General features: G+C 46.7%; 1 protein-coding gene across 1 annotated transcript; it reads left to right on the top strand.

Annotated features, from left to right (window-relative positions):
* Nucleotides 1-3,133: 3,133 nt before the first annotated feature.
* On the top strand, nucleotides 3,134-5,955 carry LOC119659259 (protein sly1 homolog). Its single transcript, XM_038067254.1, has 4 exons — nucleotides 3,134-3,290; nucleotides 3,407-3,566; nucleotides 4,017-5,418; nucleotides 5,488-5,955. The coding sequence occupies exons 1-4, from the start codon at nucleotides 3,263-3,265 to the stop codon at nucleotides 5,815-5,817; spliced, it is 1,920 nt and encodes a 639-aa protein (XP_037923182.1). The 5' UTR covers nucleotides 3,134-3,262; the 3' UTR covers nucleotides 5,818-5,955.
* The last annotated feature ends 10,282 nt before the right edge of the window (nucleotides 5,956-16,237 follow it).

Below are 16,237 nucleotides of genomic sequence, written 5' to 3'. Positions count from 1 at the left end.
GGGACAGCAAGGCTCCGGGATTGGACGGAATTCCGAACAGGGCTCTGAAGGTGGCAGTCAAGGCCAGACCAAGGTGGTTCGCAAGCACATTCGAATCGTGCATGGCGGAAGGAGTGTTTCCCGCCCAGTGGAAGAGGCAGAAACTGGTCTTGCTACCGAAGCCTCGAAAACCACCCGGCGTGCCCTCTTCATATCGCCCTATTTGTCTCTTAGACACCATGGGGAAGATGTTGGAGAGGGTGATATACAACAGGCTGCTCCCGTTCATCGAGCTTGCGGGTGGTCTTTCAGAGCGGCAATATGGGTTTCGGCGTGCCCGTTCTACGGTCGATGCAGTAGCAAAGGTCGTGGAATTGGCTCGAAATGCAATGGCCATGGGCAAATGCTGTGCTCTGGTGACGCTGGACGTCAAAAATGCTTTTAACGCAGCCAACTGGGGCTGGATTAAGGGCGTTTTGGCCAAACTGGGTGCTCCTAGCTACTTGGCTCGGCTCATCGAGAGTTACTTTTCGGATAGACTTCTCTGGTACGAGACGGACGACGGGCCGAAGGAGTACATTGTGACAGCAGGTGTGCCTCAAGGTTCTGTACTGGGACCGCTGCTGTGGAACATAATGTACGACGGAGTGCTTGGCCTTCGCGTGCCGGAGGAGACAACGCTGATTGGTTTTGCGGACGACTTGGCGGTAATTGCAATTGCAAAGCATCCCGAGGACGTGGAGCTTTATGCAAATGAAGCCATTCATACCATCAAGTCATGGTTACGAATGGCCAAGCTGGACCTGGCGGACGAAAAGACGGAAGCGGTCCTCATTACCAACCGTAGGAAGAACAACACGGTTACCATCCGGGTTGGTAATCGTGAGGTCGTCTCAAAATCGGTTATCAAATACCTGGGGGTGATGATCGATGCCAAGCTGAGTTTCAAGGGACACTTGGATTATGCGCGAGAAAAGGCAGCAAATGCCAGCTCATCCCTTGCAAGGATGATGCCTAACGTGGGAGGGCCGAAGTATAGTCGCAGGCTACTCATCGTGGGAGTGGTGAGGTCGATCCTGCTATACGCGGCCCCTGTCTGGGCGGGAGCGTTGAACCACGCTGTAAACCGGAGGAAGATAAGTTCGGCATGCCGGCCAATTGCGCTAAGGGTGTGCAGCGCATTTAGGACGGCGTCGACGGAGGCAGTGTGTGTTATCGCAAGAATGATCCCTATAGATCTTCTAGCGAGCGAGGCACACTGGCTCTACGAAAAACGGAAGGCAAATCCAGCCGAGGTGAATGCGGATTTCCGAAAAGCCATCAGGAGAGAGTTGTGTGGCAAGTGGCAACAACGATGGGATAACTCCGACAAGGGCAGGTGGACCCATACATTGATCCCGTGCATCGAGAAATGGGTCAACCGAAAGCACGGAGAATTGAATTACCACCTGACACAGTTCCTTACGGGACACGGTGGCTATAGGAAGTACTTGCATCGCTTCGAGTTGGACGAGTCTCCCCACTATCCTGAATGCGGTGCTACACTCGAGGACCCGGAGCACGTTATGTTCTATTGTCCCAGATTTCTACAACAGAAAAGGAGGTTGAACAGCATCTTAGGGGCGGACATTGAGCCCTCCAACCTGGTGGAAAAGATGCTGAAGGCGGAGGAAAACTGGATGGCGGTAAATCAGGCAGTAGCCGTGGTGCAGACAAAACTCCTGGAGTTGGATCGAGCTCGGAAGGCGGCGTGACGGAGACGTGACATGGACGAGCTGGTATAGCGAACCAGAGCCTCCCCCGCGAAGTAATACTTCACGGTGGTCCCGCGGGGAGGGGCGGAAGAGTGGGGGTGGTTTTAGTGGGTGTGAATCCCACACACTGCTGCAACCTGGCGCAGCAGCGTCTTTCTAAGATTTCCACCTCCATCCATAAAAAAAAAAAAAACAAAGACAGTTTGAAATCCGACAGCTTGGTCCTTAGACCCCTTACATTTTGATAAAATAGCGTATAGTTATTGGAATCATTCAAGTTCGGCGAGGCAAGCGGGCGGACCGGAAATTTTCACGAATCTTAGACCTCTGATAAGGCTTAACGAAGACCCCCTGTGGCCAAAAGGAGGATTGGACGATAGCATCGAAGTCATGGGGATATGTCACTTTGAAGGAAGCTATCACTCGGTCAGGAGAGCCATCCTTCGTCAGCTTCACACAGGAAAGAGGTGACAAAGTTGAGTTGTTTTTGCTTCTGATATAGGCCAGAATTTCGTCGGGCGTATTGGAGTACGCTAGCCTTGACACGTACAGCTGTTTCGGTGACGAGGCGACGTTCAATTGGGGGCCGCTTGGACGACATGAGGTCGGAAAGGACTCCGGTTCAGCGGCGGCGGGCGTCGATGATACACAGGAGGAAGCGTGCGGTGGTGCTAATGTAGCGACTGTAGGATAAACGCCAGAACTTCGTAGCGGATCCGATGTTGCGTAGGGAACTTGTCCCTCGGATGGAGGATTTTTCAGTAGGCTAGCGGACGTCATCGGGTTGATACCATCTTTTATGGACTGGACTGGAATAGAGCGAGGCAGATAGAGGCAGAGAATTAGAATTAGTCGACCGGGGCGACTTAGGTATGGCGCCAGTTTTGTTTAGTTCCCCTGACGACTATTTTTCCAGCCTTGGCTCTCTAAACCTTCCTTTCCAACAACAACGTGAAACCAATCACGATTTGTTTATATATGTTTACCGGAAGGGGCAGGGGATAGTTCCTACATTAAGGGTAGGCGACAATTCCATCCCCAATTATGCTATGCAGTGAAATCGACTATTTCGGGGTGGCTGACGGCTGGAGTATCCTAGAAGTATATGGCATAGACGAATAGAGAAGGAGTGAAAGTTTCTAGGAAAATCATGGAAAGAGTTGAAGTGAATCATCAGAAACCGACAACAATAACGCATATGTGTCGCTGACACGTTAGGCCCTTCCAAAGTGAATCAATTCATTCCCATTTGTAATATTTGAGCTGATCTTCTATGGCCGGAATAAATGCTTTGTAGGGTTAAGAGAAACTCTTCACTTTTGAAATTCTGCATTGGCTCTTATTACCATTGACCCAAACCAATCTCTCTTCCAAATTTCCTTCGACTAACTTCATCCCAAACCAACGTGTCGCTGTCACCTTGACAAATCTGTCATGCTTTGTTGGAAGGACGTCCGTCTATCGTAAATTGCTTTTCGATCGGCATTTTCACATCACCTAGGATAAATACGAACAGTTGAATTGCTAAAATGTTGACTCTACGCGAACGGCAGATAAGTAAGTGTGCATTCAAGCGTCTGAATTAGCGCAAATCGTCTGTGCGAAGGATCAAAAACACTTCAACATGTCACTCCACGGTTTGCAGTGATTTGATATTTTCTTTTTTTTTCCAGATGCCGTGAAGCAAATGCTCAATCTGAATCAGCAGACGTCGAAGGCATTGGCAGTGGAGCCGGTTTGGAAAGTTTTAATTTACGATCGCATCGGGCAGGACATCATCTCGCCTTTGGTGTCCATCCGGGAGTTGAGGGAGCTTGGGGTGACATTGCATGTGTAAGAAATGGTTTAATGCATTATTTTGTGTTTTTGCATGTTCTGTTTACGTTTTCCCCGAATATTGTAAGGTTTTGCAGTTTCATAGACCGGGGTCAGGGGTAGTTGTTGGTATTGACGTGTTGGGTGGCTCGTTTGACGTTCCTAAAGTTGTTATACGAAATCCAGTGTTTCTCAAACTTGCAATTTTTTAAATTTTCAATTTCCGGTTTCCGTAAAAATAACGTTCAAAATTTAATAAATTCTCGTGCGGTGGAATTTGTTTTTAAATACTTTGTCCTCATATGTCTGCATATAGAAACGTTATCCTTGCTTAGTATTCATTTTCCTATTCACAAATGGAAGCTGAGACTAGGAAAGTTCCCTACTTTTCCCCAACCTCTGTCAGATGAACTGAATTTACTCAAAAATAAAGTATTTAACGGAGAGATTTGTCCCCACTTTTTCCAGTCAACTACATTCCGATCGTGACTCGATCCCAGACGTCCCAGCGATTTACTTCTGCGCTCCAACCGACGAAAACCTCGATCGCATCCACCAGGACTTCCAGAATGGTCTCTACGACATCTACCATTTGAACTTCTTGTCGCCGATTCCGCGGCAAAAAATCGAAGACTTGGCTGCGGCGGCACTTCAAGCCGGCTGCGTAGCAAATGTTCACCGAGTCTACGACCAGTACGTAAACTTCATTAGCCTCGAAGATGATTTCTTCGTCCTCAAACACCAGAACAGCGAGTCACTGTCGTACTACTCCATTAACCGCGCCAACACACGCGACGACGAAATGGAAGCGATCATGGACAGCATCGTCGACAGCTTGTTCTCTGTTTTTGTCACACTCGGAAATGTCCCGATTATTCGATGTCCGCGAAACACTGCAGCTGAAATGGTGGCGCGAAAGCTAGAAAAGAAGTTGCGTGAAAACCTCTGGGATGCCCGGAATAATCTGTTTCACATGGACGCCACGCAAGCTGGTGGCATCTTCAGTTTTCAGCGTCCCGTGCTGCTGATCTTAGATCGAAATTTGGACTTAGCCACGCCTTTACATCACACATGGTCATACCAAGCGCTGGCGCACGATGTCCTGGATTTGAATCTGAATCGAGTCTTCGTTGACGACGACTCCATGACGGAGCGAACTGGAGCTAAGAAAAAGTTGAAAGCCTGCGACTTGGACAACAACGACCGGTTCTGGTCGTCGCACAAAGGCAGTCCATTCCCAACAGTGGCAGAAGCCATCCAGGAGGAACTCGAACAATATCGTTCCTCTGAAGACGAAATTAAGAAGCTGAAAACCAACATGGGTATTGACGGCGAAAACGAGGTGGCCTTTTCCATGGTCAACGACACCACAGCCCGTCTGACGAGCGCCGTAAATTCCCTTCCCCAATTAATGGAGAAAAAGCGCCTCATCGACATGCACACAAAAATTGCCACGGCCATTCTGAACTTCATCAAGGCCAGAAGGCTCGACTCATTCTTCGAAATGGAGGAGAAAATCATGTCAAAGGCAACCCTTGATCGCCCGATCCTCGAACTACTGAAGGACCCAGAGTTTGGCCAGCCGGAAGACAAGATGCGACTCTACCTTATTTATTACATTTGCGCCCAGAATGTGCCGGAGTTTGAGTTCGAACGAATGAAAGAGGCCTTACAGGAATCCGGATGCGATCTGACGCCTTTGCCGTACGTCGAGCGATGGAAAAGTATCATGAACAGGTCGTCATCTATGTCACAAGCTACTCAATACGAAGGGGGTGGCACGAAAACCGTTTCTATGTTTTCCAAATTAGTGTCGCAAGGATCGTCGTTCGTCATGGAGGGTGTCAAGAATTTAGTTGTTAAGAGGCATGTAAGTATCCTGTTCTGACCATCTCCCTCCCCTTTTCCAACCTCATCGATTCCATTTCCTCCATTGCAGAATTTACCGGTAACCAAACTCACAGAGCAAGTAATGGAATGCCGTAACGGCGGCGAAGTAGACGACTACCTTTACTTGGATCCGAAACTACTGAAGGGCGGTGACGTGATGCCAAAAAATCGAGCTCCATTCCAGGATGCCGTTGTCTTTATGGTTGGCGGCGGCAACTACATTGAATATCAGAATTTGGTGGACTTTATCAAGTTGAAGCAAACTGCAAACTCGTCGAAGCGCATTATCTATGGTGCATCGACGCTAAATAATTCGAAGCAATTCCTCAAACAGTTATCGTTGTTAGGCAAAGAAATTCAAGCCCCTGTTCTCACCTAGACGGAAGGGCGAGACCGGGGTGGGACGGGTGTGTATGTGGTTGGCGTATTTATTAGGCTTGTCGTTGGTCCATTCGATTCCTTTTGGGGAAGAATGCGTCAGTATATGTTTTTCTAATTAAAAGTTATTTTAAGCAACTGTTTATGTCTTTTATTCTGAGAAGGGTTTATCATTTATTCGCTATTCAGGCTCCACAGCTCTTACTGTGGAGTGGAGGCCACAGCCTATCGTTTTGACTACTCCTGTCTATGAAGTAAGTTTTGATGGACCTGAGTTTGATTTTTAAACTCCTTGCTCTATTCTTCCCTCTGGCTGGGTGTTCTGCTGCACCTTCCACAAGAAATAAGGTGTGCTGGGCGTTTTCCATAACTCCATTACAAAACAAGCACTCCGGAGATCGCGCCTTTTCAATCTTATGCAGGTAAGAGTGAAAACCTCCTCTAGTCAGTCTCACCATAACACATCGTTCAATAAGTCCCGGGACTAGCGTAGAAATGGCCCTAATAATGCCATTTATATACCAAGGTTCAGAAGTACCAACCTTCAGATAAGATGTGTCAAAATTTGATGTAATTCGAAACATAACCAAGAAAGCTATAGTGGTTAAACTGACGCTACCTTTGCAATCGTGAAAAAATGGACCAAAACGAGTTTCGTGTGTTGATAAAACATTGTTTTCTAATGGGGAAAAAACACTGGTCAAGCTCAGCAATGGCTTGAAAAACGTTATCCGGACTCTACTCCGTCGAAAACAACCATTTGTCGGTGGTTTTCGACGTGAAACGCGGTCGTGCTGATGCAAATGATGCGGAACGTTCGGGTCGGCCAAATGAGGGAGTAACTCCCGAAAACACCAAGCAAGTATTGAAAATCGTGATGGGTGACCGCAAAATGAAAGTGCGCGAGATAGCTAAGATGGTGAACATATCAACTGGTAGTGCATTTACTATTTTCCACCAAAAATTGGCTATGAAAAAGGTTTTTTCCAAATGGCTGCCGCGTTTGCTCACAATGGAACAAAAGCAACAACGTATCAATGATTCGGAGAGTTGTTTGGCACTGTTTACTCGCAATAAATAGGATTTTTTGCGTCAATATGTGACAGTGGACGAAACATGGATTCACCATTTCACTCCGGAGTCAAGTCGCCAGTCAGCTGAATGGCGTACGACCGGTAAAAGCAGCCCGAAGCGTCCAAAAACACAACAGTCGGCCGGCAAAGTGATGGCGTCCGTATTCTGGGGTGCGAATGGTATAATTTTCATTGACTACCTCGAAAAAGGAAAAACCATCAATAGCGACATAGCGACTACTACATGGTGTTATTGGATCGTTTGAAGGCCGAAATAGCGAAAAAACGCCCACACATGAAGAAGAAGAAAGTCATCTTTCATCAAGACAACGCACCGTGCCACAAGTCAATCAAAACGATGACCAAATTCAACCAAGTAGGCTTCCAACTGCTTCCTCATCCTCCGTACTCGCCGGATCTGACCCCCAGCGACTACTGGCTCTTTGCGGATCTCAAAAAGATGCTCCAGGGAAAAAGATTTGGCTCAAATGAGGAGGTGATCGCTGCTACTGAGGCTCATTTTGAGTCAAAAGACAAATCGTTCTACAAACATGGCATTGAAAAGTTAGAGAAGCGTTGGAATGATTGTATTACACTTGAAGGAGATTATGTTGATGAATAATAAAGAATTTTGCCGATAAAATGTTGTTTTCATAGTTAATCCCGGGACTTATTGAACGATGTATTACTTCCGATTCAGCCACGCACCTAAGTTGCCCATGAGCCGCGCAGACTATCTGTCTCTAGTTTTATTTTGACAAGAGAGTTCCCACTCATCTAGGGTGCGTTGATGTTCTTCAAGAGTAACCACCTCCCTTGATGCTTCTCTTTTTCGCTTATATATGGCTTGACACACCTTAGCAAGAAGAGCAACGGGATTCACTTACCATCACGGCTGGTTCAGAGACAGTGCCACCCACAAAACTCCCCATCTCTGTATTTGCGCGAGATGCTTACGATATACCTCCTTGCCAAGAGCATCAGCCTATACCTCTGCGCCGAAGATTAGGACGGACTCCGTTGAACTCATCAGGAGACGTCGCTTGTTAGACGTAACATACCAAATAGTTGCCATTAGCATACTTAACGCCGAAACTTCAGCTGCAGCCTTGTTCACTTCTGCTTTGATTTGCTCAAAAAAGCTCATCTTTGAGTCAAGAATCAGTTCAAGGTACTTTACCGTTGGTTTTGGCTCGATTATCCACTCGCCGAACGATATGGGACGCAAGATTGGAATTCTCCTTTTAGTCCAGTGCAAGGTTGAAACTATGAGTAGCCATCCATCCGCTTACCTGTTGCATCAATATGCCGAGTGTACTTTGCGCCTGTTCGACAGTGCGTCCAGCAACAAGCACCACGACATCAGCTGCATAATCGACCAGGCGCGACTCTTCTGACATGTCGAGTTTAATTTGACTATCATAGGAAGTGTTCCAGAAGTCCGGAGCTAGGATGGTACTCCTGACGTGACCTCTATCCTTCTCTGACCCGCATTTCATAGAGAAAGGAGTGGTTCGTCAGAAAGTCCCTCAATATCCTTAAGAAATACTTCGGCACGTGGAAAGTATTGTCTAGTGTGCCTAGAATGTCTTCCCATCTTAAGGAATCAAATGCGTTTCTGACGTCAAGCGTTACGAGGAGCACCACCCGTCGAACTCGGTGGCTATGTGCCTCCGCTTGACGAACGGCATCCACGGCTTGCATGACAGCATCAACTGTGGATCTCCCTGCTCTAAAATCGAACTTCCGTAGGGACAAGTCTCAAGCAGCGCATATTGCTTCAACGAGTCTACTTCTGATGAGCTTTTCGAGCACTTCCCCAACAGTGTCAAACATACAAAATGGGCGGTATAAAGACGGCAACTTAGCGTCGCTTTTCCCTTTGCTGATCAATGTAAAGGCTGAAACACAACAGCGGAGTGACCGCGTGCGTCTACAGTGGGAGAGCCGTCAAATGAAGTTCATTACACGGACTTGTATAAGGCAATATAAAACTAGTCCCATTGGACCCTGGTGCCTTCTAGCTTTTCATAGAGAGGACCACCGAAAAGTGGATAGTCCACGGCGCTTTCCGTACCATCCTCATCCTGCACGGGGTGCTCCAGTTTATAACTGAGTATCCACGGGTCTTCATTCATCTCGGCCACCAAATCCTACCAGCAGCGAACTTTACTCCTATTTATTGCGCCGCCGAGTCACCTTTTGGCTGATGTGTACTCTGTCATTATGGTAGATGCCTCCTCCCGGTCGTTTAGACGTTGTGTTAAGCGACGGAGTCTGTGACACTCCTTCCGGGGCTCTGCAATTTCCGCCGTCCAGCAATGTATAGAAGGGTTGCCGAGTCTCGATGCCCTCCTGGGCATGGAAGCTCTGCGGGCCGTCGTTATTTTCGTCGTTCATGACTGAATTTATGACAGCGCGGTCTGTTCAAGAGTTTCAGCAAACCTTCCGGTATTCACCCTCGTAACTTTCCATGCACAAAAAAAGCGTCGGAGTGGCGCACACTGATAGTCTGTGCCAACTACTTCGAAGGCAATGTATTGATGATCACTTGCCGAGAAGTCTTTCAGGACTCCCCACCCGTTCACCAGCGACATCAGTGACCCCGACGCGAAGGTTAGGTTTGGAATGCTTCCCTCGCAGCCTGGGCGCCGGAAAGTTGGGGTGGATCCGGTGTTTAAAACTACCAGTCCTGTCCTCGTGAATTCGTTTCCCTCTGGAGTTTGGATTCGGCATGCCCCATTCAAGTGGCTTAGTATTGAAGTCACTCCCGACTAGGATCTGCCCATCAATGCCCAAGATAGCGTCCTCCAAAGCGTCAAGCCTGCGTCGAAAGTCCGGTATCGTCTCATTCGGAGTTAGATAAAGATTGAAAAACGTTATCCCTTAACACTGAATCGAGACAAAGCCGTCCCCTCGGTCTTGGGTAAGAACCCTAAGGAGTGTGCCGTCCCAAATCCAGATGACAGCGATATCTGATATGCCAGGGTGCTATGAAACTGGGTCTTTGTTTGGGTACTACTCACTGATGAGTACTAAATCAGCTTTGGTCTCCGCAGTGAACTGTGCAAGCAACATGTGAGCGACTACACTCCGGTGCATATTGATTTATAGGATGCGAATCTTTCCAGTTCTTTTCTGAAGACTGGACACCGCCCCAAGCCTGCAGTTCTTCTTTTCGATGCAGGTGTTCGCTTTATGGCCTGCCTGACCGCATTTGTGGCATGTTGCCCTTCTGTCAGGTCTTCGACAGGTTGTAGACGTGTGCACATAATCCAAATATCTGCAACATTTGGTTGGGGCGACTTGGTTTCATATCCTACCTTCTGACTTTCCCGCTGTTTAGAAACTTCCTCACGTATTGCTCCGTAATTTCCGTCACAGCGTGTTTTTGGCCTCGGAAGTTCGCAGAGGTGTTACCAATCCGGACATTTGCGTTTGATGACCCCTTATACCTCGTTTTTTCTGTGAGGCAGTCAAAGTCTCCAATTTCCAGGGGACACATGGGTTCCAGATTAGAAACCAAAGCTTTCTGTCAGGGTTGTCTCGCGGGGACTTGGGCGGAGCAGTGGGGATGGTTTTAGTGGTTGCGAATCTCATATACTACTACAACCTGGCGCAGCAGCGTCGTCTTAAGATTTCCACCTCCATTCATAAAAAAATCGGAGCTGAGTTATGAACCAGCGTTGAGTGCAAGTGGCCGAAAGCAAGCGGGCCAGGGGGAATAACCTTGCTTTAATTGCCTGCAGGTGGTCCATGGGTTACCACGAAACTACGTCGAAAGATTGGCGTAAAAGTGGCAGTATGTAATCCGAAAGATGCCAGTTGATCTAACTATTACACTAGTGTATAAATTGTCCCAGATAGTGATCTGTGGAGATGAGCGTGAAGGAGACTCTGGTAAAGCTTGACATAGCAGCACAGAAAGTTGGCCTAAAAACAAACAAACAGGAGGCCAAAATCACGATACAAGACGACAATAAAGGCGCTAATCAGACAAAAGATAGCACCAAATGATCACAACTTCGGGCAAGTCGATAGTTATATGTTCTTAGCCACAACTTTCACTAAAGACATCATCGGAATAGGCGAAAATAATACAGGAAAAGGAGGGACCATGCAGATACCTCACCAACTGTCATACTCAAAAAAGCGTGTTCTCTGTGGAATCTTAACGATCATCCTCTTCTTCCATTCTCTGCGAAAGAGTCTCGAATTTTCAAGATTTCCGTACGGGATCTGCAGAAACTGCAGGTACAGGGATAAGTAATTCTGCGGGCAGACCGCGAAACCCAACGGAGTTTGAGTGCATTGGTGGCCGTGATGATTTGTCTTCTACTTGGAGGAACTGTCTTCTGTCTGTATTCGCATGCTACAGTCACTAAGAATTTCATCCACAAGAGGAGGGACCTCACGGGATGTGATACGGTTAAGAGCCGTGGTGAAGTGTTCCTTCCACCTTCTCAGTTGCTAACCATCCTGGATGAGGAGTCGAACGTTGACGTGCTTCACAGGACCGTCGAAAGACTGGTGACCACATACAAGCTTCTTCGTGAAGCGGTTTATACTTCTCAAGTCATTACCTTTTGCGGTATCATTCCCGACCAACGCAATAACAATTTCTCTCTTGTAATGGTGAACACTACCATGAATTTTTGTTTGGGGTAATGAGGGATCTTAAGTCCACATCCATTTGATGTTGGACTGAACCAAATGGAGAACAACTTACTCTCACGTTTTTTGGTCCACGGACCCCTCATTCGAGGCACAGCACCCAAGCAACTTCTCGGGATTTCGCTTCATTATCGGAGTCACGCCCACCATTCTTCGCAGAAATCAATAGAGCCTTCAACCCCTTCCGTTAATTGACTTGCTTCCACGATTCCGCAGTCAGCCAGATCTTACGACGATCCTTCGGGACGTGGACGAAGACCTATGTAGCATCCGAGAAAAGAGCTTTTTTGTTGGAAACTCAATGCTCATCTCTATTCTTACGTGGGTTACTCAGTGTATCTGCAAGATAGTTCTCCCACTGTTGAACGACAGTTGGATCATAAAATTGGTCGATATTGAACTTAGGAGGTCGCAGCTATCCAAACCTGTGAGATGTAGCGGACGCAATACGCAAGCGAATATAAGCGACTATCAGATGGTGACCCCTTTCGAGGCCGATGGCAGCGCTTTTCTTGTTGCGTACATTCAAGAGATAACTCCTAAATCTGCTGCTAATCGCGAAATGGTCGATCTAATTGGTCGTGCAATGTCGGTCAGTTAAAAGCCAACTGACCTTATGAGAGGCTTTGTTCTCGAGGCAGTGGAAGTTGCAGAAATCCACAAACCACCCACCATTGTCGTTACAGTCGCCAAGACTGTGCTTCCCTATAACATGCCTAAGTAAAGTGTTGACAGATCACTATCACAATGTCGCCTTTAGGCAGCCTTTTTTGAATTGCGTTTAGTTACTCCTTTTCCACTATATTGAAAGTCTTGGTTGGTGCATAGCATTGTACAATTGTGTTGCTCCTCAACCTGGACTAGAAATTTGTAGTTAGCAATCTCTCGGAAATCGAATACCAAGTCAAAAGAGCACGCCTTGCGGTAGCTGTCAGAAACAATTCAATACCGGATTCGTGTCCGCTATCACTTGGCTTTCCAGAGCACAAAAGCAAGAGGGAGGGAGTACTCCCCAGGGTCCCACCATTTTATTTCGCTTAGCCCCAGAATGTCCATCTTATATGAACCAAACCAAGCATGCTGAGGACCCCAGAGACTAATCATAGTCCGTTTTTAATAGTCGGGAAATCGAGTCTGCCTCAATTGTAGATCTGTCCTTGGTATCTTTGAACTATGGAAAGAGTCGCACGGCAAGGGAGCAGCATACCCAAAGCTGAGAAGAACATTAGGCTGGTCTGCAAAGGCATTGGATGAGCAAACCTTCATAGACGGTGGCCAGACCAGCATATTAAGGTCGGCAACTTCATGGAAAAAGAATCTGGTACTGCTGCCTAAGGTTGGCATCTTCCTATAGACTCATATGTCTTCTAGACCCTCTGGGCAAAGTATTGGAGTGGATAATCTGCATTTGGTTGCTCGAGATTGATGAGAACCATGGAGACCCTTCAGATCGATAGTATGGGTTTCGTAAAGCCAGATAAACAATTGACGCCATCAAATTGGGTACTTGCTTGGTTCAGAACCGAATTCACGAACAGGGTAGTACCAGCAAATATTGCGTGGTGGTGACATGCAGGAATCCATTGAATTCGACGAACTGAAGCTTTACTCAAAAGTCCTCTGGCAGGAATTGGTTTTACCACCTATCTTGCATCTATCATGGGTAGCTACTTCGAAGAACGGAGGCTCTGGTATAACACTGATGATGGACCATGATGAACCCAAGGAGAAAGTTTCCTCCGCGGGTGCTTCACAGGGTTCCGTGCTTGGCCCACTACTGTGGGACAACTTGGACAATGATGCACTTAATCTTCCGGTTCCGGGGAAGGCCACGTTCGAAGCTTTTAGCGATGACATTGCATTGGCTAAGAGCTGACTTGTATTCATGCGAGGCTATGCTATTAAGGCTTTGTTAGAGAGAGCCCCAACGATGTGTTGCGTCTTCAGGAACGTCTCAGATGATTCGGCGTTTTTTAACTCAGGAATGGTACCGACAGACATTTTGGCAGACGCGATGGCGATCATATATAATGTCTAGTCTATTTCTCCATTACCGCCGGCGAAGAGAATCGGAAGGTAGAGATCGATATGTAGATGGCAACAGCAATGGAACTGCTCAAAACGGTCTCAGAGGGTTCTTCTGATCCTCAAGATTTGTGGAAGAAAGGAGAAACCTAGAACAGAACCCTAGGTGATATGCTATTTTCGAACATTTTTCCAAGAGAATGCTCGTAGGAGGACTCGAATGCGATCAACTTCAAGATCTGAACAATGAAGGGTAAACTACGAAAAGCGGAGTAGGTCAGGACATAGAAGAAAGGAACTCAAGTAGGCTAACTCAATCCCGTGATATAACATCTAATGTTGGTTGCACGGGGCAGGAAGCCGAGTTGGGGGTGGCATTAGTGGATAAAAGTTCCACATACTGGCTTATTCAAGCCGGCGTCTGACAAAAGGAGCGGTGGCTGCTAATGACCAATTGGGTTTGCCAGCAAAGAAACCTACTTGTAAACTCCACTTGCTTCCTGATTCCAGATGAGATGATTGAGATGAAGACTAATATCGTATTCTTTTTGCCCCAAGAGCCCCTGGTAATGAAGCAACTTGTCGACTACTTTCTCAAATTTGGGTTCAAAATTCGGATAATCAAGGACCTCATGACAGGAGGAGTAAACCCGAGGTTCACAGAATTGTTTCACGTAGCCAACCAGTGCATTTCCTGTATTTCGTATGCCAGCAAAGCTAATTGATAAAGCTGGAAATATTTCATACCCACAACTCCCCTCATTTTGTTTCGTACAAGAAAATGAGCAATGCACACAAACCATTATCCTTATCGCTTCATTTATCTGTTTCAATTACACGAAATGCGTGGACCACACGGTGGAAATGATCGTGGATGGGATCAAATGATCGCTAACGCAAACAAGAATAATTACCACGTAGCCGAATTCTTTTCGATCATCGTGTCCATATGGTCATTGAGTGCGAGGGTCGTCTCTATCGATCCCGAGGAGACCGAGGAGAGACTACGTGGAGGCGCATAGTAGGCCCTTTTTCGTTTTCCACAATATGCGCACCTTTGCAGTGGATATTATACCGCGTAGCGGCGCATCATCTCGCGGCATGATCTCTAATTTACGAGCCACGATCGGTAAATACAACACAACACCAGGCACCAATCAACCAACAAAACTACAGGCAACACCAACAATACCAACGAGATGCCTGGAAGCTGCAGGCCTGAAGCCTGCTGGATCACTCCGTGGTATTCGGCATTATGTACAGTAACAAAAACTGAAATCACCATACAAAATCGGAATTTGTTCTGGCTCGTTGAGGAATTGCGGCGGTGGTGTGTGGTGTTCCGCTATAAAGTCTTCCAAGTCTGCACGAAATGGACTGATGGCGGTTACGGCGGATGCTGAATTGCGGATGGATGGGAACCATTCGTTCAGAAAATATTGAAACTGATTTTGGGAAAGGAATCTGAGGTTGGGCAGTTAATGAAGTAGTTTTGAGCTATTATGACTTGTAATCGTCCCTTAAGTGATGCAGTATTGAAAGAAAAAATCATTTTAAAGGAAGAGTCCTGGGTATGACGATTTGATACCCTTTTTCATGCAAAAAATAATATAAATTAGGAAAGTGTGGGTAATCCCCCCCATCCCAAAGAATTTGCGCAGTAACTGTCAGTAAAAAACAAACACCCTTAACTCAGCATTAAATCAGGCAACTTTCATGTTGCCAACTTGTCGTCAACTAAAATGAATGCCTGAGGATAGTAACTTTTATGTCGCCAACATGTTGCCAACTGGAGTCAGAGCTGTTATTGTCTAATGTTCGGCGAATCTAATGTTTCTTCCTTTTCCAAGTTGAGAATCGAAAGTTGGGGCCTCAGTAATAGAAGGTTTCAATGTGACTTTCACTCGCTGGTATGGGACTGATAATAGCCCCAAAGAGTACATCGTACCGTCCTTTTGTAGGAGATTTGTTACTGAGTCCTCTGTTATGGAATGCCCTCTGCTATGGAATGTCATGAACAGTGAGGTTCTTGTGCTCTCCTGTTCATCTACCCAACGGAGACACTAAGGGTGGAAAAGGCCGAGCCGACCCTGGCGAATGAGAAAACGGAAGTGGTCTTGATAACGAACCATCCAAATAGGAGAACTGTCAAGGTGAAATTGGGTTGACTTACGACAAATCCAACTTGGTTGTGGAATACTGCATTATGTTTCTTATAATATTGGCATCACGTATCTATAATAGATACTGTTAAAGGTAAAAAATTGATGGGCCAGTCACTGGTTACTCTCCCAGCCCACCCCTATGAGAGCGTGACATTTGCCATGGTTCTGGAATTCTTTTTAGGCCAATGGGAGTGCAATCGCCACCTTTTTTCTTGGTTGAGCCACGGGATTTCAGCTTGTAAGAAGATCTTTCCTTGGTGGAAAGCTGCGACCTTACCCCACGGGGCTGCCAGGGAGCTCCTCTATGTTCTGCATAGGATCTGGGTATCAAGTTGAGTCAGAGTCTAAAAAGGTTTTGGGGTTGTTTTTTAACGGACAATGCATGCTGTAGTTGCACTTTCCAACAGCGTTGCCGTGTACTTAAACGATGGAAGTTTAGATAGGTTCGGGTTGCGGTAGTAATATTGACGGACTTACACTCTCT

This window comes from Hermetia illucens, chromosome 1 (genome assembly GCF_905115235.1).
Source record: "Hermetia illucens chromosome 1, iHerIll2.2.curated.20191125, whole genome shotgun sequence".
Classification (NCBI taxonomy): Eukaryota; Metazoa; Arthropoda; class Insecta; order Diptera; family Stratiomyidae; genus Hermetia; species Hermetia illucens.
This window is presented reverse-complemented; position numbering and strand designations above follow the sequence as displayed.